This window comes from Acanthaster planci, linkage group LG03 (assembly GCF_054643075.1).
Source record: "Acanthaster planci isolate LZ-2023a linkage group LG03, COTS_SCS, whole genome shotgun sequence".
NCBI lineage: Eukaryota > Metazoa > Echinodermata > Asteroidea > Valvatida > Acanthasteridae > Acanthaster > Acanthaster planci.
The window spans coordinates 2,811,977-2,835,808 of NC_141779.1; the positions used below are offsets into that span (position 1 = coordinate 2,811,977).

The window sequence follows — 23,832 nt, forward strand, 5'->3', positions numbered from 1 at the left end:
TAATAATGAAAAAGTGTCTGTAGTTTTCTTCACAGAAATATCTGTTAATGACTTTAACCTCCTAAGGAATCAGCACATGGAACTTGACTAGCAAGATTTTAACTGCCATTGTTCAAAGGCTTCTGGCAAAAATGACTAGAGGGGTTGGGGTTCCAGTGGATCTCAATATATTGCAGTCTGAAAGGTAGCTCCAAGTAGGTACAGGTACGGTTGCGCATCAAGCATTGCCTACCATCAAGTGGCTCTTGTAGATGTAACCTACAACATCTCCCTTGACCTCCTTCTTGGGTTTGGTGAAGAGAAGAATATCCTTGAATAGGAAGAGATGCCTCTCCTTGCCTCGTCCCTTAGGTTTGCCTGACCAGGCAGAGAAGCAGTCTTGACGGTAAAGTTTACCCAGTTCAGTCACATCACGCTGGAGGAAAAGTAAGTAGAGAACGAAACCTGCATAAGGCCAGTGCACTAAATGAACCATTTAGTTACTACACCTATAGCTACATTAGTTTATTCTGAATTTGTAATGTTCACGTTGTTAACAGAAAACCCTTCACGCAGTTTAAATACAACAAACTTTTTCATTGCATATGTAGATGCTTTAGACATTTAGACCTCCAAGCCAAACCCCAAGTGACAAGCTGCCATATCCAAGGGAACATCGGTAAGACTTCCAGAAATGAGTTGATGTCTTACCTGGAATCCTTCAATCAGATTCAGATACATCAAATCGTTAGCTCTCTTTGGTACCTCAATCATCCCATTCAGCGCCAACTGTAAGATAAAATCCACAGTCCCATTACAGGAGTCCAAACTTCAAAACACAGCGAAACCAACTTTAACAAAGTGCGAAGCAATGCAATCTGTAAAACTGTTGTTTAAGCACTTACTAGGACTGGAATCCACATAAAGGGTGACCGAAAAATGTCGAATTATCTAACAATTAAGTAATATTCTGTGACTATGCTATCCTGGGGCAAATCTGTCCATTCTAATCCATGTATTCAATTAAAGTCGATCAAATTGGGGGGGCATGTGACCCAAGTGGTTAGGGTGTGTAGCTTCTGATCATAGGGGTCACAGGTTCGAATCCAGCTGGTGGCAGCATGTTGAGATCTTGGGCAAGTTACTTTACCCCAAGCTTGTGCCTCTCTCCGCCCCGGAGTAAAATGGGTACCTGTGAGGGCAGATCTGGTTATGTTAGCCGTGTGCGCCTGATAGGGCAGCATCAGCTAGTATGCTCCCCGGGGGGCTGAGATGGTTTCAGGAATGGTCAATTGTTGTGAGCCCAGTGTGCAGGACAATGATAGTGAGCCTTGAGCACCCAGCAGGGTGGATACTTCGCAATATAAGAAAGCAGTATCATTATTCAATTATGTCAGACCGTTATTTACAATAAAATAAACTCCTGAAAATGTTTAATTTTGATTCCCAGATTACTGTTAGATTTTGCACGCCATACCTCCAATTCTTGGCAGTCCTCTTTAGCTCTGGATGTATATTTGATGATTTCTTTCAAAAGTAACTGGTACTTTGTAATTCTCTGCACTGGTTTGATCAGATAATCACCAAGACCCAGCTCACCGGGACCAGTACCACCGCCGTATTGCTGTAGATGGCAAGAAAGCAAAGACAAAATCAAATAAACGTTATGCGTTGCTGGCATCTCCATGGCGTCTCAAGACTCTTTTTGTTTTTTTAACTTAGTTTCAAAAAATGCACAAAAGCTTCACTTGAGCCTATCCCAGTTATACAAAACTTTGGCCCTCTGGGGACACGTGAACGCATATTATTCCTCTTTATCAATTCAACTCCATTTTCTAATTCCACTTGTTTATGACAGCTGGAAACTAACCTGGATTCAAATGAGAACTAATAAAGCACAACATGTCCTCTCAATAGTTGGCAGTTCTGGTCTTCTTAATTTCTCTGTAGTTTTTTCCTTTTTCTGTCCGATAATGTATTGACCAATTTTCGACTGAAATTGCACAAACCCATAATGCATCACAATGGGAGTGCATCTGATCCTCAGGGTCCAATAGTGTTTTTTTTTCTTTCTACCTGAGTGAAACTTACCAGGAAAAATGCTTTTGCTGCCGATGTCAGCACAGCATCAGCCTTGGGTTTGTTCTTACAGTATTTCACATGCAGCTCAATGAACGATGATTGCTGGTTTATAGGAAAAAGAAAAGTGATAAAAAGTTGGAATCTCCTCAATGTTAATCCTTTTCTCATTTGTCAAATGACACTTCAGTGAAAAAACAACCATGTGTTATGCCATATACAACGGTCCTTTTGTAAAAAAATGAAGTTCAATCTAAGATTATGGAGTGTTGATTCAACATATCTGCACAACTTTTCAAGGATTTTCCTGTGGCGCATATCTGCACTGCTATGAAGATATTTCTTAAACTCAACTTCAGAGGTTTCAGCACTGTTATACCACTCACCCATTTAATGAATGCTCTGCCGATGCTGTTGGCATCATTTTCACACTCTTCCAACTCATGAAGGAATTTGCTATTCGCGAAGAAACAGTTGCAATTGATTAGACTTCAAAAATAAATAAAGTGTGGCACTTACAGCTGAGTCTGTACCAGGCTTTAATCATTTCATTCAACCTCAAAACACATTTGTCAAGATTGAACAAATGTTGAAAAGCTCAACTACAAGAATTGGAAAGTCTGGCCCAATAAACAGTTTCTGATTGTATGATGCTTAGTGCAAAAATTCACAAGCCCAATCTACCTTTAGCTTAAGTTTAAACTACACACAAATGAAACTTTGAAAGGTGCCCAATACCAAGACTCAAACCAACTACTCTATTTGACTTACGTGTTGTGGAAGTCATAGATTTCTTGCAGGTTGCAGAAGATGTCGTCCTTCTTGCCTTTTAGGATTATCGGGACGTTAGGATGTTGAATAGGAGGAATGAAGTGTGTTGTTACATACTTAAGATCCTTGACATAGTCTCGTTCTGTGTCAAGAAGTTCCCTCAATACAAATCTGTGGAACATAATAAAACCAGACACTCATTCAAAGTAAAAACAGACATTAACTTTCAACCATCTATCTTGACAACGTATTATTCTGGAATCCTAGAGGCTGATTGACCAGTATCCCAGCATCCCAGGATGTGAAATCAAACTTCTTGTGGATGCAACAGTAGATGGTTCTTCTGACCACTTAACAAAAAATCAAGCAGGTAGAACACGCCTTAGAAGTGCAAGAATTTTCAGCAGAATGTGTACAAATCCATACCATCTCCCCTAGCGCTTTGTCACTGCATCAATGGCATTAAAGTCTAACTCATGTTTCCGTTGAGGGCATACTTGAACCAGCTTTACTCAAAAATATGGATCAATGCAGTACACTTAGGTTCTGAAAAAGGTCACGACAAATCACATGACACTAACCCTCTTTTCAACATGGCTTCCTTCTCCTTACTCCCAACCTCTCTGTCTCCTTCCTCTCCATCTTCTGCCTCCAAGTCATCACGCTCCTCCGACAAACTCCTTGACCCCCGCCTGGTGCCATTGTGACCGCCGCTCACGTAAGGAGTCAGATAGCTAGCCGGTACCCAGCCCACGTCACCATTCTCACCACGGACCAGCCAATTGAGAGCATTGTTGGAATCCAGGACCTCAAAGACTTGGTTCTCAGTCATGGATATGAAACCTTTCTGTTCTGCCCCTGGAGTATAGGAAGCAACTGCCATGTAGGGATCATATGACTGGGGGGAGAAAACAGAAGTAGTTGTCACATCTTTGTTGAAGTGAGATTAAATATTATTCTTTATGTGACCTGCTCCAAAAGGGTGACAAAATAGTTGGGTTTCCAAAATGACTTTGCTTTGATTTTGCTGTGATTAGATTCCAAAAAAAAATGACAAATCGGATGATTTACACTGACACTGTTCCTTATGCACTATTTAAAAAGACGCACTGTTGCTTTGAAAGGGTAACTGTTCTGATAATTTACGTCCATTTTTCAACTTTGAAGTGCAAGCCAAGTGTCCCAGCTCAACATAAATATACTGCCATCTTTTACACAAAACCTTGGTGAAAGTAGCAGTTGATGAATCATCCAAGCAGATCTTGTCAACAGCCATCAGAAAAACATTCGTTGAGTGTTAAAATGTGGATGTGTGCATATAGAGTGGAAACAGACCTTTGATGGAAGACATTTATTTAAAGTGCAAAGTCAAGTACCGGTAACTATACCTGGACTGCCTCAGGCTCAGGAAACTGGGAAGGGTGAAGTGATGGATCAGGTGAGTATTAGTGCAGTGCAGGTGCACAAATGAAGCATGCAAGAAAAATAAACAACAGGTGCAATAACTGACTACAGTAGATGAGTTTGGTGAAAATATGTGATTCATCTTTCCAACGAGCAGAGGGGTTTGTTATGGAGGACATGCTCAAATACCTGCTAACAGTGAAAAGTACATGTGCTAGAGTACACTCATGCATGTAATAAAAGGTCAAAATAATACGTTAGACCAAGTGTGTTTGACTGCTCATTAAGCCATGTCTGAAACCGGGGCATTTAGTGGCTATAGCTTTGTACTTTTGCCACTTATGAACAACTGTGAACTTACACGTAGTCCTAGGCAACAATACCTGTTTCAGATGCAGTCCCAGATGTGGACATTGCCATTATGACTAGAACTTTGTGTCAAAGGATAAAGTGTTGATTCAAGGAAGTGTGCAGAAAGAAAACGGTGACAGGGGAATAAAGGGATAATGGCATCAGGCACAATCAGCGGTGTATCCAGCTTTTGGTGTGGGGGGGAGGCAAGTTGCCCTCCCTGCACCCCCCAGGTGGCTTCATGGTTTTTGCAACTGTTTGCTAGTTTGGCATGGGATTGTTAATGGGTTAGTCTAGTAGGGGAATGGAAGAAAGTTTGGTGACTGGACAGGACAGAAACAGGGCAGATTAGGAAATGTGGATGTAAAGAGATTCCACGTACATCTTCAATTATCTTTCCCTCGTCCAGTTCAGAGAGCTGACCTTCTTGGAGTGATGTGTGTCTACTGACACGTGAATGTTGCTTCATGCTGTTACTGGGCCGTCTCTCAATGCCTACATAGACAGGATTACATTTGGTAATCAGGAATACACACAGGCGCAACGATCCATCTGATCTAGACAGAACTTGTGACATTCAAATTGACACAGAATTTAATGAAGGGGGCATTTACATTTGAGACTGCTCATATCAAGGAATTTTTGAAGCTGAAGCTGAATATGAAGCTGAACAGCATACTTCAAAACATCACACGATGCTTGTTTGTGAAGATGCGAACTGCAATAAAAGTGGTAAATAAAATCTTTTCCAGTCAGTTTGAGTTTTAAATCTCTAACCAAAAATCCAACTTTTTAAACTCTTTTATTTCAAAAATATGTTTTTTGTTGGTGCTTTTTAGTCCCTATCACTCCAAGACATTCTTACTCTGTTTGGAGATGAAGTTGTAGATAATCTTCCTCTCTTCTTTTTCAGAGGCTGAGGAAGGAGTTCTCTTCAACAGTGTGCACGGGATGTATCCAATCTGTAACAGCAAGTGTCAAGAATGACAAAAAATGGGCTTCCAAAAGTACCATTGCCTTTTAAAAGTAAACATGGCAAATGCTGGTACTTAGGTGCAAACACTTTTAACTCAGCAAAGACTGTAATCTGTATTTATTACACAGACTCTGTTATTTATTTGACAGAAACCTCATATGCCCACCACTGCCCTGAATAGATCAGGTTTGCTCTCACATTCAGGAGGTTAAAATGATTTACATAGTTTTATAAAATCAACCAACTGCTTATCAACGGTCAGTCATTACCATATTTGAGTTGGTCTTGTGTCTGACCAGCCATCTGTCTTTATTTCTCCCATCTAGTAGTTCCACCTGATCACCTTTCTTGACACACATCCTGCCACCAGAGTCACTATAGTCTGAGTCAACAGTGAATGTCTTCAGCAAATCCTGGCAAGAACCAAAATGCAGTCCACATGATTATGGCCTACCCATCCAAAGGACAAGACGTCAGGAAGTTACGCTGAACAGTTTGTTGCTGTCAGTTTGCTGCTCGTATTTATCAAAGACGGGTCTCTACCTCAAAGAATACCGGCTAAATGAACAGAACACAGAGTGGTCATAAGACACTTACCTCCTCGATGTGAGATGATTCACCATGACTCTGCTCCCCTTCTCGCTCCATGAGGAGGCGGGAGACAATCCTGTCATCCTCCTCAAGTGAACCTCCATCATGGGCATTCAGAGCTGCAACAGGAACACAAGTCACTCTCTGCATAATTTCAACAGCACTGTTTGGGAGAAGCTAAACTCGTAGACCATTCTGGATAGTGAGTTCCTTCTTTGAGGGAAAACAAATAGGTCAAGTTTCAATGAAATGAGTCTAGAATAAGTGTGCCCAATCCATTTGAGATGCCCTTTTGTCAAAGCTCTCATGCAAATAATTGATGTTTTAATGATTAACTGAAATGGTCTTTCATTGTACATTTGGAGTCGAGGGGTCAAAGAATAACAGTTCTGACAGAAATGTACATGAACCGGTATATTGAATTCACACGTATAACATTAAAAAAATGGCAATTGAAAATGACTTGATTCTTCTGATTTTGTTGGACAAAGGACAGTAGACATCTTGTAAAGTTCTCTGTACAAATAAATCGGCACAAAACATTTATAACTGTTGTCTGATCACAAGATTGGATATGAATTAAGAGAGAAATAATACTGGCAAGAAGGTGTAAGATATTGTCCAGGCGTGCCTTTGGGGAAACAGAGGAAAACTAGGAAATTTCAAACCACAAAATACTTTGTACACTTGTTTTCAATTTGTAAAAGTTAAAAATCCAGGAAATTACTTCATCTGAGGAAATGTTGCACGTTTGGTGGTTCAAAGATTCTAAAGCCACTATTAAAGAAATTGCCAAACTCTTTTTGAGATTTCTTACCCTCTACAATCAGAAAAGCACCACAGCTCTTGACACCAATGCTGTTTTCTGCCTTGCAGACATATCTTCCATCATCACTAGTCCTGACATTAGAGATTTCCAGCCTCCATATACAACCATTACGGCTATGTGTACCTTGGGAACATTTGATGCGGCCTGTGCTCTTGAGTTCTGATCCATCATGGAACCATCGGACACTGGGCTCAGGGTCACCGGTCACACACACATTCAATTTCACAGATTGTCCTTCAAGAATTTCCCTCGTCGTCAGGGGTTGAACAAATTTAGGAGCACCTTCCGTATCGCTCTCAGATGTTGAATTACCTGTCGAACACGGCTCAGTCGATGTCATGCTATCCCTGCTAGGATGCTTCCTGAAAGCTTTCCGATGGCGAATACTCTCTATATTACTGTCTGGACGGTTACGTTTGTTTAGACGGAAAGGCGTGCCTTTGTCAGAGTTGTTGGAATTTGACCTGCTGATGTCTGGCGACGAGTTGTCGGCCCAATTGGAGTTTCTGTCCAAGTGGATGGTTTCAGTCAAGTGAGTTGTAAGTTCCTGTAAGTCCTCGTCCCCGCTGTCACCTAAAGTGATGTCATCAGTGGCACTATCATCTACACTGAGAAGAATCTTTGGCAGGTTGTGCCTGACATTAGCCTTGGTGACAAAGACGTCATCATCATGGGCTGATGAAGATGACATTGAGGCTGTGGGGCTGAAGGGATTTCCCCCATGAAGACTTTGTTTTTTACGTTTATCTGTAACATTTGGGCCATCTGCTAGCCCTGCAACAGAATGAAGACCACAGTTTTTCCTTAACAATCACTTGTAACATAAGGAGTACCATTCTAACCTCAACAAATATTGACACAAATGCAAAGGTAATTAAACAGTACCACATTTTGGAAACTGTCTTTTTGTCAAAGTACTTTGGTACACCTGTGAAAAGCTGTGCCATTTCATCTGGGTTTCATTTCATATTTCTATCTCTACTTCAGCTGTTATTGCTGCAAGGTGGGAATAAATGTTACTCCTACATACATGTACATGTAAGTTACATTTTATAACCTGAGCAGGATAAGGTTGATTATACAGGACTTACATGTACTGCCAACATACTAAATGCTAAAGCCAATTAAAGTGATCTTACATATATGTGCCACCTAGAAATAAGATAACGTGGGTTTTATTATCAGACAAAAAGAGAAAGCTGTAAATCTATAGTACTGTGCAATTTATATGTATGTTTATCTTGGTCAAAAAAATTGAATTACATGTACCTGTCATGATAAAATTGAGACTTTTTCTTGCCATTGTGAGACATTTGCAGAGATTAATAATAAGTTTAAAGACCAGCATTGTAGTGGAGTCTATCGTAAGTTTTTTTTCACAAGACCAGTCATCCATCAAGGAGCAAACAATAACAAAGGAATACTTTGTTACCATTAATTTGAATAGCTTACATCTTGGCTTAAGACTGAACATGACGACTCAACTAGAATACTGATGACTACTCACCTGCCACATTAATGACTGCACTGGTTGATGTTGATCCCAGCTTATTCCTAGCAGTACATGTGTACACTCCACCCTCACGAGCCAATATATTCCTTATGATCAGAGCCCAGGTGTCGTCTCCATCAAACTTCAGTTGAAGATTTTTGCAGGGATGCAGCTCAGTGCCATCCTTGTACCAAGTCACCTCAGGAACTGGGAAACCTTGTACTTGGACTTCCAGTCTCATGGCGTCTCCTTCCAGGATGAAGATGTCTTTGAGTCGAGTCAGTACCACAGGAGGTGACTCTTCAGCGGGTGAATCTTGGAAGGGAGAGTCTGTCAGCTCAGACCCGTCAATAAAGTTAGGCTCTGCTTGGCGGTAGCTCCCTAGAAATGTAAATTTCTGTGTTTTGTCAACAGGGGAGGCAGAACCTTGGCTCTGGTGAAGGTTCTCATCCACAGCAGATTCTGGGAGAGCATCGATGATTTCATCCAGGGTAAAGATTTTGTCTTCCGGGCCACGAAACAACGAAGTCCGAGGTGACAAAAGCTGTGCGGGTTCAGGAGGGATATTAACATCCAGTTTCAACCTCCTCCTGTCGGCTTCCTTTTCAACATATGGGTTGGATTCTTCTACTTCTGCAGTTGTTGTATAACGGACAGGAGGTATGTCCTCCAAATTAATCTCTGCCAAAGCTTGTGCGTCTTCTTTGGAAGGAGGCTTAAAGTCTCCTTCTGAGGGTTCTTTGGTTGTCCGATGAGCCGCTGCAAAACCATTTGCTAGTGGTAAGTCATTATCATACTTGGGCTCAACTGTTTGATTGTTAGCTTCTCGCATCATTTTTTCTGCAATAGCATTAACTACCGTCTGCACAGCCATCTGTTTGATAAAATGAACGTCTGTATCGCTCTCTACGATAACATCAGCAGTGCTGTCTGGTTGATGCACATTTCCTTCAGATTCCGGTAGACCAGGCTGCAGGGCTTGGATTTGTTCCTGGAGAGCTTCGTCAACTTCCTTGTCCAAAGACATCTCTAAGACAGAGTTGACAATGTTCAAGCATGCGTCGGCCTTATCTGACAGTGCCATAATTCTCTCCAGGTCAGTGTCAAACTCTTTGTCTGAGGAGAAAGAGTCTCTCAGCTTCTTCTGAGGTTTACTCTTGCGGACTGGCGTCTTCTCCTTCCAAGACCTCCCTAAGCTATCGCTTGAGGAATCGGAATCGGACGAGTCATACCTTGAGTGAGTACGATGTTGGCTGGATTCAGCGCCATGCTTGCTACCACGACTGCTCTTACGGTTCTTTCGGCTCTCCTTGTGTTTTCTCGGTGAGGCATAGGGCGGCTTCTCTCTCCATTTTATGGGTGGGTCTTCACCGGTGCCATGTCTAGAGTTTCCAGTTTCAGAGTGACCCACCCCATGTAGACTTCTGCTCCCACCATTCCTACCATCAATGTCATCCACAGTGGGGCTGAATCGCAGGGGGTTGATAACCTCTAGGCTATCTGTGTGTACAACCTTTGCCTGGTTCAGATCGGGAGGTCTTGTCTCCTTCTCAATGGAAGATGACCTAACATTACCTGATGCAGCTGAGGGTACAGGGGTTGAACTGGTTGATGTGTCTGTGTCAGCTGCTTTAGACTCTGCTTCTAACAAAGAAAGAAGAAAAAAAGAGCATCAGTTTCATTCCAGGTGATGTGTGTTCGTCGTATGTAAAAACTGCTCCAAAGTTCTCTGGTCAGTCTACATGTAGCTTTCATTCATCAGAAATCTTTCATTTTAAATGATCCATTGTCTCCTTGGCATTTTTGGAATATGAAACATACGGCTGTAGAAAAATTTCAAATACACTATCCCTGTCCATTATTAAATAAAAACACAGTGAACCACAAAGCATGTAAAAAACCTTGTCACATTAACTGCCGGGTGGACTCCTTCAAACCTGTAACTTTTCACCACGAAACATGCATGTACTGCAATCACTGAGATAGCCACCCACTCCTATTGATTCAACCTATTTATGTACCTTGAGCAAATGGGTGCAATTCAATGCAAATAGACCTCTTGGTTAAGATATTAGGTATCGCACAGCAACCAGACAGAAAGTCTTCATGCAAGGTCGTGATACCAAGGTGAGGTAAAAATAACAATGACCAGAAGACAGTAATACAATATCCATACAATCTTTGCAGTCATATTCATAACAAAGTTTCTCACTCAGATTAATTTAAAGATTTATCATTAAAACTACTGGCACCCTGGTAGACTTACAACATTATTGAAAGTATAATGTTTCATCTGACATTTTACCAACAGGTTCCACAGAAGTGATGGTATATATTGTTTTGAATGCTTGATTATTACACTAGAAATTATGACTGACTTGGAACAAAAACAGATGGACATCAATGAAGATAAAGTAGAAATTCAAAGGGAAAATCACTCTGAACACAATCAACCATCATCAAAAGTAATTAATAAAAATGTACTGCTGCAAACAGTTTCACCTGATCAATTCCCACTACTTGATGAATCTACAGGCTTTGCGAAGAGGAGAAAAATCAATCAAGTGAGAAGGGTTCAACCTCTTGGCTATGACAAAATTACAGTCATGAAGCATCCAGCCTAGGTCATATGTTATTGACAGAATGACCGTGATATGTTCAGGACTGAAATGGGATGCATGCAAAACCAAGGGAAGCGTATTTTTAATTAAAACTGTTTTGTTGTTGACTTTGTCATGCATTGGACATTTTTAATCAGATGATAGATGGACCTCCAAGCAGACCAGATTACAAAAACCTTGCGAGAAATAGCAATGCTCATAATGTACGACAGTGCAACAGCAACTTGAGAGTTCTTGAGTGAAGATGGACTGTTCACAAAGTCGTGCTTGGAAACCGTTGGACTTTTAGCAGATTTCTGTAATGGAACAGTTGGGTTCATGTCTTACAGAGGTTGATAATGGATTCAGAATACTCCAATGAGACTTGCAATAAAGACCAATGGGAAAGAGGTTTAGGTGAAAACAGACTCTGCAATGGAATACTGCGCCATGTACAAGTGGCCGCTATCGTTACTCTTGTACTCCTCATTCTGATCGGTAATGGACTGAATTTGATCATAATTGCCCTGACAAAGTCTCTTCGGAACCCCCATGGCTACCTACTAACATCCCTGACTTGTGCAGACTTGGGCCTTGGTGTATCATCGTCTTTGTCCATCTACCCTGCCATCCGGCACAGCGGATGGCCTCACAGTTGCACAGTATGCCTCGTCATGGCTTTCTCCAGCCACATCTTCTTCACTGTATCCGCAATGATGTTGGCTTCCCTGAGCCTCGAGAGATACATTGCTATAGTGCATCCCCTGATATACTGCCGTCTTCTTACCAAGAAAGCTGCTCTGATCACCATCCTCATCAGCTGGATAACGGGTGTCTTGCTCTCTCTCCCAGCTTTTGTGGAAAATTTTGTTGGATTTGAGTATGTTCCCGAGACATATTACTGCATGCTACACTACAACAAGAGCATGGCCTATACTGCCATTGTTTTCTTTAGTTTAGACCTTCCATACATGCTAACAGTAATTGTTACTTCAGTGAAAGTTTGTAAGTCACTCATCAAAAGAAAATGCCAACAAGTGCTCCTGATCAGACCATCAGCAATAGTCAATTCGCACTCAATGGGAGAGAATTCTGAAATGAGAAGGCATGCATCAGGCAAAAGGTCCAAACACACAGCCAAACTGTTCCGTATGACAACAAGCATGGCGGTTGCCGGCTGCACTTGTTTCAACCAGTACGCCATCATCACTACCCTGGTGCGCGTGTTGGAAGCTGGGTTGGTCCCAAGCCTCTTCATGTTTCTGTCTCACTGGCTCCTTGTTGCTAACAGTTTCATCAATGTCATCATCTACTTTGTAATGAACCAGACTTTCAGGGACCGAGGAGTGGAACTCTTACAAGCAGTTGTATCACAACTCCACATACGAGTTTACATTAATGTTTTGCTTGGTGAGAGAAAAAATGCTATTGATACGGTGTCTTGACACGACTGAAGATGCTTAGCAGAAAGATGCTGAATACAAAGTTGGAAATCCTCTGTGTAAAGGCTGGATCATATTCACCGTAGTGTGGAACCAAACAAACACCCCAATTTGCTGTCAGAGTAAGAAGTGCTCTGATAAGTATTTCATGATGTCATTTTCATAATGGTTTCATTTATGTGTGAGAAGGAAGTACCAAGATGAGGTGGTATTTGACTTACATCCAATCTCTCCGTCATACTTTGAGCAGGTACATGTATTTTGATATTAGCAGATGTGGTGTGGAAAGTCTTAACAGTAGTGACAAGGACATTCCCATACAGGCTAAGCACGGCAGGAACATCGTTCTTAAACGGCAAGGCCATTCTCACTTGCAAATGGCACTTTTATAAGAAAATCAACTTTGTCTACTTGGACATTGGAATGGGCATTGAGGCAATTGCCTTTGATGTCTCAGTGTCCCTGGGTTAAGGCTTAGCTTACAGATTTTGGCTTGGAGTTCAGTTAAAATGACTGGAGAGAAAACCCCCAAAGCGGGTACATGTACAGACCAACAAAGTTTTCACCATGCATTTGTTGCAAACTTAACCCATTTCATTTCCTAGCTACACAAACCTCTTGGGTTGTAGGCTTAGCATTAATTCTTGGTGTCGCACATGTACTTGACTTCAACCATGGTTACTCAGGTATCAATACAAATCCAATTTTACTGATAGAAATTTGGGATGATGACTCTGAGAACTACTAAAAGTAAAGTGGTACATGCGTGTTCATAATTTGATAGCCATGATCTACTTGGCACATTGTAAAATTCCTAATTTTGCTTCAATAAACCTGATCCAGTTTATGTAAATATATAGCAACCAATTGTCACAGTTTTCACGAAGAGACAATTTGACCCCAAGTCATGATTTTTTTTCAAGTTTCTGGTTTTTTTGGCAAAATCAACTAGGCTAGGTAATGCTTACAACTGGATGTAATCGTTTTTTACCAAATCTACTGAAATCACCCAAATCACGGTGCTCCCTGTGAGGTAATATTTAACTATACTGCAGTTTAGGTTTTCACGAAGAGACAATGTTGTCTTCCATAGATATAACGTTGGCAAAAAGATCAAAACCGTGGGCAAAACTGGTTTTGTAGTTTTCATGAAGAGACAATTTGACTCCAGAAATTTATACAAAAACAATGTTGCACAATGTGGCAAAAGCATGTATTGTGTGTGCCGTTTTCACTTTGACGAAACCAAAAGTCACAAGATTTTTGGCATTTCACAAACAGACAATCTTGTTTGTTTACAAAATAAATGACATTAATTAACTTCTAGAAATATTAGTTTTTTAGTTTTGTGTCATGTAACATCCCCTCTTTCATGGAGTAGCATTGGTGAAAATTCTAGGAAATTAAGCGTTTGAAGAAGAGACAAACTTCAAATGCGATTTTCTCTAAACTTATGTTTTGCAATCCGATGAGAAAATTGTCTCTTCGTGAAAACTGTGAACAAATGGTAACAGCAAATGCATTCCACAAAATTTACAAACCTTGTGAAACTTTATGGAAATAACTATCATGGTATAAGTATTAGGCTAATGTCTACCATCTTTCTCATCTCCATTTTATTTAGTCACTGCTTGGAATAAACAGAAACAATAAGAAAGGCCTAGGTTGGAAAATGTCGCTGGACATTACTCATACCATGTACATGTATCCTGTTCAATAGACAAACATCCTCTTCGAAAGGGGAGGTGTAATTCGTAAAGTGTTGATTATGTGATCTCTAAGCTCACAACCTTTGTGCAAAGTGAATAAGGATGTTGATGACTATGTTCCTGACACGGATTGTCTAAGTGTGTGTCACTTTCAGCCTGCCATTCAGAAAGACTTCGTGAAACTTTCTGCTCCTAAACCCTGACATTCTATTTGTGGCTAAAAGCAACTTGAAGGGGGGGCTTACAGACTGTTACATTTGATGCTATCAAATGGTTCAAAGAGCCAAACAGAAATAACTCACTTTTCGGTCTTCAGGTCTTTGAAATTTTTGTGCTGAATTGAATCACAGGAAACTACTCAAAAATGAGACATGGCATTTTTGCACCGACACCTTAAATCTTTGTCGCCTGGACTTTTCCAGAATGATTTAAATTCCACAGATTGGATAAAGATTATTACATTTCTCCGATATCACTCAATAACAAGGGAAATTCTACAGTCTATTTCCATACCAATTCCATTCTGTAATAAGTCAGAGGTTTCCCAACTCACACTTGAACCACAATCTTATCAGAAGATGATAGTAATATTTTTAAAGAGCTCTTCAAAGTCTGTTTATCTACTTCGTAAGCAGAGAAATATCACATGCCCTACTGCACTCACAAATAACTGGTAAAATTAATTGATTTAAACTTTGAGCTTTGGAAGGCCTTGAAAATTCAACCAAAAAAATTGCAGATGTTGTTTGTTAGCTACGAGATGTATAACAGGGATTAAGTAATATTACGCAATTTGCATAAAGATCTGGAATGCACAGACTGCTATTGTGAAACCAAACCAAATCCTTGGTGTTTGTAGTCACAGATATAAATAGTAATATTAATCAATGTGAATACCCGTACATGTTATTCACCATGAAAACTCACGGTTCAATTCATCAAAGCAAATTTTCATGGTATTATCCATGAGAAAACTTTCACGGGACAGCTCACAAAAAAAGGAAGATTTTACTCTCCAACCCAAATCAAAGTCATGACAAATGCTACCTGCTGATGAATAGATTTGTAAACTTAAGTGATGTCACAATTAAACCCATGCCAACCTAATCCGGAACAATCCTAACTCATATTATAGTAATGATAACTGAACTAGCTGATCACACTGACAACCTCTGTGATATAACCAATCTAACAAATCTGTTCCTGTCTAATCCTAGACAGTCCTAATCCAAGTCTGGGTACCAGTAGCTATTAATCAACTTAACAGATTTTTGGTGATTTAACTAACCACTTTAAACCATATGTTAACAAGCAAACTAGGAAAGAAAAAAAAGTCTTCTGGCTCATTGAACAAGAAAACAACATTGAAGTACGTTGAAAACCAACTGAAACAAAGTCACAATGTAACACTGCATTGTGATCAAACTCACATCCTTTCAGAAAGATATTGGTAGGATGAAGACACACAAATAAATTATATCTCAGTGGGTGGAGGAAGCAGAGGTTGGGAGGTGAGAAAACATCAGATCAGGGAAACTTTCTACATGTCATTTATTTATAGTTCTTGCCATCCAACCATCCAGCCAAGGCTACCCAGTACATGTAGCAAACAAAACATGGGAACAGGCCTCAATAAACATCGCAGGAAAACAGAGAGACTCTTGAGAAAGTTGCTGGCATCTAGAAAACAAACATTTCTTCGCCCTTTTTAAAAACTGTCAGTCAGTAGCCACATCCATGCCCAGACTTGTACATACTGACCCATACCAACATTTTCAAAGCGTGATAGTTGCGATACTGAAGTAAAAAAATGGCTGCACCATCTGAAAGTTACCCTGCTCTCTGCAAGTGGAAAGTTGCCTTGGATATCTGAGATATTTCATACCTTCTGATCCAAAACCACTGAGACTAATATGCCACACTGTGTACGAAGAACACTACAGCAACAAAGACTACCCATGCGTTAAAAGGGTCATGTTAGAATACACCTCAACCTTAACTCCCTCCGTGTAGATCAAAAAAACAATCACAAACTTACCTTTGACAATTAGGACACAGGAGCAGAGTAAAGTATGAGGTGACTCGGTGAGGCAACACGTGTACTCCCCCTCGTCATCCAACTGAGTCTTCAGGAACGTCAGAAGATGACTATCGCCACCCTCGCTGATGACTCTGAGATCACTAGGAACTACGGCTTCCCTGTCTTTGTACCAAGTAACAGAGGACCGTTCATGACCTGCACATGGGGGAAACCAAATCAAGGTTGCGAGGAAAATCGGATGTGCCATTTTTCTAAGAATATAATCTCCAGATTAAATACGATCAGTTATTGATGTCATGAAGCCGGCATTCCATAACCTCTCAAGTTAATCAATGCCACCTTGAAGAGTTTTTGTTACTATTTAAACACTGCATGCAAATGTTTTTTTTTAAAAAGTAGGTTATTATTCGCTTACTCTGATGAAACGAATCTCATACATCTACAGGTAAAACTAATCCAAAAGTCTGCCTACATACGTGAGTTCATCCAGCACAACTGAATCAGAGTCCTGTGGGCCCACCCCGTAATTCCGTACAATCCCTCTCCAAAAAAACCCACTTCCACAGAACCTGGTTTCCCATATCATCATACACAAACACATACCAGACCTTAGGGGAACCTAGGGCTTCTTTGTTGACACTGCATTGTGGGTGTCATTGCAAGGTAAATTTTACAAATGATAGCCGGCATTAATCATTAACAGCAGATCTAGTGGGTGAGAATGCCCAGCATGTGGTCTTTGCACTCAGGCTGCAGCATGGCAAGGCAATAATTAATTTCCAGTCTTAACTTCCTCGTAATGTTCCTGTCTATTCCTCTTTAGCGGGCCTTTTTTTTATTGGGGGGGCCACCCTTGGCATTAGATGGATTTACTAATATTGTTCAACTTCAGAAGCAGGTTAGACACCTTGTGATCTTCCACTCACACGAACAAAGGCTACTCTCAATGTATTTTAAATTACCGTGTCAGATAACATGTATGTAAAAGTTGAAATGAAAAGTAGAGGAACAAATCCAATTGGTTCACAACTGTTTACAGCGAAAAAGTGGATTGTCAAATAAATTGCACGTCAACTCTTTGCAAATTTAGACTTGGCTGGCTGAACCTACACAGAGTAAGATTAACAATAAACTCCTGGTATTCCAATGATTTGCCCCACAACAAACACAAACTTAATCACAACAAAAATTAACAAACTTCAGGAAATGACCCCAATTTCATGGAAAGGATCACCGTGGTTAGACTCTAAGTTCACAACATAACCAGAATATTTCAGTCTGACTGGCATAAACACATTCTTTCTGAGAAAACTCTTGAACTCTTTTTCAGCCAGTCGACACATTTTGCGTAGTGTCATTAAAAACAAAATTAGTTGTCTTATCAGTGTTGACAAAAAAAACAAAAAAACAAAACCAGGTAGCAATGGTTCACGTACCTTGAGCCTTTTGTAGGTACAAAAAGTCCAACAACATATAGCTTAACTTTATTAAACAAACGACAGCCTACACAATTACTCACTGCTAGAATATGTGGATGTAATTGTTCTTTTCTTCATTAGGTTTTGTTTCTATAACGTTCCAGTGCTCCAATGACACAATCCTGTTCGCAATGCTTTGAACAGTGTTCTTCAGGTTACCAATTTTTAAAATACAAACAATTGTTATTGTAAATATGAAGAGATGAAGATGTTGTATGCCAATATGTCAGATAAAAATTGTCCTTATATAAATCCCCTTTAACTATAAAACTCTGACTTACCTGCCACTGGACACTGTAGCTGTGTGGGCTCTCCTTCCATGGCAAACAACTTCTGTGGAATAACAGGTTGCGCCTCCTCTTTGGTGGTTGGAGATTCAACCGCCGCCTCCCTCGCAACCATGGGTCCATACTGGAGATATTGGACTGGCAAGCTATAGAAACAAAAAGAAAAAGAAATCATTTTTTAAGTGATTTTCTTGCTATCAAACTCATCCAAAGGTTTAGAAGATTCCTCGATGCATTACAGTACACATCAGAGAAGACCAAAAAATTAGCCCTGTGACTCACCAAACGCGATATCTTTTCTTTGCTTCTGCCATCCAAAACACAGGAAGCCAGTAAACAGTCACCCAAACAATTCCTTAACTGGTTTCTCTCACCAACTTTGATAAATTCATTTTGACTCATGATTCCTGAGGCATGTCTAGCTCCACAAATGTTAACCACCACATCCAACAATTACGCTGCCTCGGCTTGTATCTACTCAACAAGTTTTTCCAAGGCCTGGTGTTTACATGAACTGTTTCCAACATGCTTGCTCCCATCTGTGTTAAATAGCGAGTAACAGAAGTGGTTTTCTAACCCCCCTGGGTGAAACCTTTCCAACTGATGCCATCAAACAACCCAGCAACAAGTGTGATGGACAGTGACAGTGCAGTGCACAATGCCGTCAGTTTGCCCGTATCAGAATTCCATTGATTTCTGGTCATCCTTGCAACAGCTTGACTGGCCATGTGACAGGGGAATCTTTTGTACAAGCTGTGAGAAAAAAAAATCAATGGCTCTTCTGTGAAAAACATCTCCCTGGGGAGCTAAACCCAGGGTGACCTTATTACCTGCAATGTCATCATGTTCAGCTGTGATTGGAAATGCTTTACGACCATTCACCAGTAGCCAAAACTTGACAAGGAATGTACAGTAATCCCTACACAGACAGACTTGTGGAAATGTTGCAGTAGCAAGTTGTAAATCATCAATTTCTGGATGGTGATACTCACCACGAAACTGAGCTCATGTGACCCTGATATATAAACTGTGCATTATGCAAGAAAACCTGATACTTTAAACCTGATCAGCTGAGCACAAACAACATAATCACCCGTGTTTCATCCAAAAGGACATATCATTAACTTCTATTCATGAGGAAAATTCAAGACAAAGTCAAAGAGGTCACAAACCTTTCAGTTTCTCCAGGCATTATTGCACGTATACGCCACAAAGAAAGACTTAAAATAGACACTTTCTTGGAAAATCTGATTACATGTCTCAAGGATAAACCCAGTCAGACATTGTTCAGGTTTTTTGTTTGTTTTTTTAAGGGGTGGGGGGTCTATAATCACAATAAGTATTGTAAGAATGCTTCTTTTTGGTTATTGTATTTGTAGTAAGAGCTACAAAACAATTAACTGAATTGTAAAATCTGGAAAATAAATAAACAACTAACGTCAACACTTTCAGATCACAGAGAAAAAAGATCTACAAAAATGGGTGAGGACTAGATTACTTACCACTTACATGTACATGTACCTGCCAATTTGTATCACTGTTTCTAACAGATCGGATATAAACTCCAACAATTAATCAACTTAATTGCAGAAAAGAACCCTATCTAAACCTACAGGAAGCAGGCTGGTACATCTTTACAACCGGTAAACAAACAATAGATTAGAACAGCTGCATGTATGCACTCAGGGAGCCCAAACAGAAAGTACATGTACATGTACTGTAAGTTTAAAGCCACAGCAATGGTAAAGGGAAAGAAAAAAGGTTAACGATCAATCCACCAAACAATGCTCATGTACATGCAGCTCAGGGATTCCGGTTTCATGACCACTGCTATGGGAACAATAGATGCTATAAAATATAGGAGTTTATTTGTTGGGTTGTTTGTTTGTTTGTTGGGGGGGGGTTGGGGTGTTTGTTTGTTTGTTTGTTTGGATATTATGAGTGAGGATGTTGATGCATCCCAATGAGGCATACTTTGTTTCTCCTCACTAGGCCAGAAATTAAAGGTCAATTTTCACAATAAGTGACAATTCATCGAGTCTTCATAAACCTGTTAATAAATCTTGAGTTTACAACATACATGTAGGCCTACCTTCTGTAAACTTCCGATGAAATTCTATGTTGGCCTGATTTTCCAAAGTGCATATTGAACTCTGTTTAAAACGTGCCCGAAATAAGACAGAGTTTTGTGACAAACTTGTAGTTGGGTATGTGAGTGGAGACAACAATAATTTATCAGAATTTATCAAGAAAAATCTTGAATGTTGATGTGTGATTTTCTGAAATTTTTATTCAAGTCTGCCCAGTTATTGAACACTCAGGTGATTTTGTGCCAGATTTCAGGAAGTTACTGTTTTGCAATTTCAGGCTAAATTTCATGATACTGAAATCCTTAACAAAGGTTCCACAGCATGCATTATGAAGGTCATAGTATCAGAATTTAACTTAATGTATTCGAAAATTTTTCCAAAAAAGGGGTTTTGACAACACATGTGGACAGTCTACTCGCGGGAAACAAACTCAACCTTCAACTCACATTCAGACTCCGACGTTTTTAGTGTTAAGTCAAAGATTTTTTAACCGTTCTTGGCAAAGTCAGCGGCATGTTACCAGAAAAGTGGGTACAGTGTACCCACTAAAATGCTAGAATACCATGACATTTTATTCACTACAGATACACACATAACCAGCTTATAAATACCTTTACTTCGGAAAAGTGAAACCAAGATTTCTGCCTGCTTTTGGCTAAACTGTGCTTATAATTATCACAAATGATGCGCGAGCGGAGATGAAAGACGCCCTCAATCGTCTTGTAATTTCAGGATTCAAGAAGGCGGAGTTTAAAAAGGTTTTGACGACGTGAAGCGACAAGACAAGAGGCTGGTTGTTAGGGGGATTGACAATAAATGATCACAAGTGGCGACTCACCTTGACATTTCGTCAGCCATAATCTGAACATCAACATCCAGCTCACCAAATTCTGGGAGAAAAAATCATAATAGCGTGTTATAAATTTTAGGATTAGAAGCATGAATTTTGCAGGCAGCATTTATTTGACTGCAAAGCCTTTGGTATAAGAACTCATTCGAACTCGAGGTAACTCTGAAATACAAACCTTCAACGGAGAGATCTGTAGAACAGTAGACTTGCCCTATTATATTCCCAGCCGTACAGGTGTAGGTACCGGCATCAGTGGGTTTGATCTCACGGATTTCAAGCACAAAGTTCCCCGGTTCGTCACCCTCAAAGACGCGGTAACGTCCCTCGTTTTTGAGTTCCATACCCTGACTGAACCAACTCACGTGTGGCTTGGGCGATCCTAAGACAAACGTTTGTTCTTGTTATTACCAATTAACGGATTAAGGGAATTAAGAACACAGAGCCCATATTCAAGACAAGAAGGAATGACTTGAAGATAAATTACCCCACACGGAGTGAAATGATAAGATTTGACGTACTAAGCCCTTGGTCTCAAGCAAACTGTATACGGGGGAGGCCGTGGAATATTTGGAGTAAAAAGCTTATTGTTTCACAACCTGAAAACAGCTCTTAAGATTTCCAGAGTAGGCCAGGCCATAATGCTGTCAAGAAGTACCTTCTAGATGTTGTCCAAAGAGCTTGTATGAAAGAAATTGACAAAAGTGTAGGTATACTAAAGATGAAAGCTCTGATTTGTTTGAAATGGCATGAGGCAATCGCCTTTAATAAAGAAAACAGTGCTCCAGAAAACGAGGAAAAAAAATACTGAAACTACATTCTCAATTTGTTTTCGTGATGTTTCGTGATGCTTCAGTTTCCTGCAGTTTTTTATTTTTATAATTTTTTTTATTTTCATCTTATTTTATTGGTACCTTTCACGCCACAAATAAGTTTCGCTGTTTGGCCGATTTCAACTACTCGACTTTGGGGCTTGAAGGTGAAGCGCGGTGCAGTGGCTCCGTGTGTTGTAATCTTTACAGTCCTCTTAGCGACTGTGTTCGCTTCTGTAATTCCTCTTGACAACCACGTCTCGCCGAGATGATCCACTATTTCATCCCTAAGCGGCAAAAAAGCGATTCTCATCTAAGAACAGGAGTCTATGTGTGGGGGGAGCTACCAAACTTAGTCCCTCATGAAGGTTTTTGTTTTGTTTTCTTTGCATTTTATTTTATTTTATGTCACGATAAAGCCAGACAAGTTTTTCATTTTATTGCTTGGGTTTCTTCACATTCCGACAATCTCAGCAACATCAAATTTTAAGTGAGTGATTGTAGAATTTCAGTATGTTCAGGCCACTTTCTGGTTTATTTTAGTTTCTTGCGTGGCCAATTTTTCCTCTTCAAAGAACCAACACTTTAAGATGTGAGTTGATCGGATATACTTTCCACAGAGAAAAACGATCAAGAAGTGCTCCAAGAGCGAACCATAACAATGCGATTTTGATTTCCCATAACAAGCACTGAACACTGATGAACCACCTGAGAGAAACCGACCTCCTCCCCTTGCGTACTGTGACTGTATTGCCCGTGTTCATTATGCCTAGTTGTTCAATATCATACACATGTGGGTTACTGCTTCAACTCTGCTTAGTTACGCATCCAAATTCAGTCAACGTTTCTCTGCTTTGTGTAAACAAGGTCATCCAAGGTGTACCATCGGCCTAGCGATATCAGAGCGTATCATAATGCTCATTTTCATCGTTTGGTATTTGCCGGTCCTATTGACTTTTTAAACACCTGCGATCGCAAGAAATAGCAGATCAAACAAGTGCAAGCCAGTATCGTGTTTGTCGAGTCAACGATAAAAACAAGTTGAAGGTGTAGGGGGCTCACTACATACAGCAAGCACGGCGAATTCAAATCGAAATAATTAGACTAATCATAATTAGACATTATCATAAAATAGCGTCAAGCTACATGTAAATAAAGAAACGAGACATAAAGAAACATGACCTATTTCGAATCTGTTTTTTTTTTTTTACATGAGTGGAAAGACTTACCCAGATGTAAAATAGGAACGAGCAGTTTCGTATTCCGAATCTGACGCCGATTCTGTGAAGGATTGAATGATCATCACAACTTTATGATAATTTTGGCCGAACATGGATGCCAACTTAGACATAACTGGCGGGAGGGATGGTGTATTGAATTTACAGAACACAGAAATACTGCGATAAGTCTAAACGATGGACATTCTCTCTGTCGAATAGAACAATGCACTGTAGGCACAAGCGTAAACATGCATTAACAACAACAACAACAACACAAGTGGATTATTTTCGTTGCTTTAAAGTCAATGTTCTCCAGAATTTTGAACCTAGATAGGCATTCAACACTTAAGTATGAGTCTTCAGTCCAGGAAAGCACACACCAACAATACTGAAATAACCCAGGGGAGCTTTCGATTTCACGCGTTGTTACTTGATTTGATCCCCTTCCTGTCTATTCAACAATGCTCACTCACGCCCATATAATTTGCTGCGCTTGCCTTGGACAAGTTTTGTCTGGGCCTATATCCAAATTCTTTACGTATCAATAAGCACGCCAGCGTGATATCGTGTAAAACTGGTACAAGATCCTTATCAGTACTTATCTATAAACAAGAAATTGGAATCTTACGACACAAAAAGGGCTCACGGAAAGGCTAGAAAACGGCCAAATTTTCCTGCTGACGTTGCTCTTCCTAACGACTTCTTGGGCTCTTTATCCGTTATGTTACGACTATTTAAAGAACACTGTCCGAACATCCTCAATTTACTCGACCAAGTTCATCTGTGAAATCATCCCAAATGCATTCACCGCAAAATTTGAGTTCGACAACGCAG

The 23,832-nt window shown here is 40.1% G+C and overlaps 1 protein-coding gene across 5 annotated transcripts in view; it reads right to left on the reverse strand.

Annotated features, from left to right (window-relative positions):
- LOC110986244 (uncharacterized) overlaps positions 1-23,832 on the reverse strand; it is a 52,344-nt gene that overhangs the window by 17,257 nt on the left and 11,255 nt on the right. For 4 of the 5 annotated variants that reach the window (XM_087134475.1, XM_022247978.2, XM_087134477.1 and 1 more), the window contains 20 exons: positions 23,008-23,059; positions 21,881-22,065; positions 21,145-21,348; positions 20,958-21,009; positions 18,024-18,175; positions 16,262-16,459; positions 8,488-10,116; positions 6,969-7,754; positions 6,158-6,270; positions 5,830-5,973; positions 5,450-5,546; positions 4,967-5,079; positions 4,218-4,241; positions 3,411-3,727; positions 2,830-3,000; positions 2,445-2,514; positions 2,071-2,163; positions 1,457-1,603; positions 691-768; positions 233-415 (listed from right to left, as the gene is read on the reverse strand). In XM_087134475.1, the coding sequence (XP_086990601.1) occupies positions 233-415; positions 691-768; positions 1,457-1,603; positions 2,071-2,163; positions 2,445-2,514; positions 2,830-3,000; positions 3,411-3,727; positions 4,218-4,241; positions 4,967-5,079; positions 5,450-5,546; positions 5,830-5,973; positions 6,158-6,270; positions 6,969-7,754; positions 8,488-10,116; positions 16,262-16,459; positions 18,024-18,175; positions 20,958-21,009; positions 21,145-21,348; positions 21,881-22,065; positions 23,008-23,059 (4,808 nt within the window). The remainder of the gene's footprint in view (positions 1-232; positions 416-690; positions 769-1,456; positions 1,604-2,070; positions 2,164-2,444; positions 2,515-2,829; positions 3,001-3,410; positions 3,728-4,217; positions 4,242-4,966; positions 5,080-5,449; positions 5,547-5,829; positions 5,974-6,157; positions 6,271-6,968; positions 7,755-8,487; positions 10,117-16,261; positions 16,460-18,023; positions 18,176-20,957; positions 21,010-21,144; positions 21,349-21,880; positions 22,066-23,007; positions 23,060-23,832) is intronic. The other variant, XM_087134476.1, reaches the window with a different exon arrangement.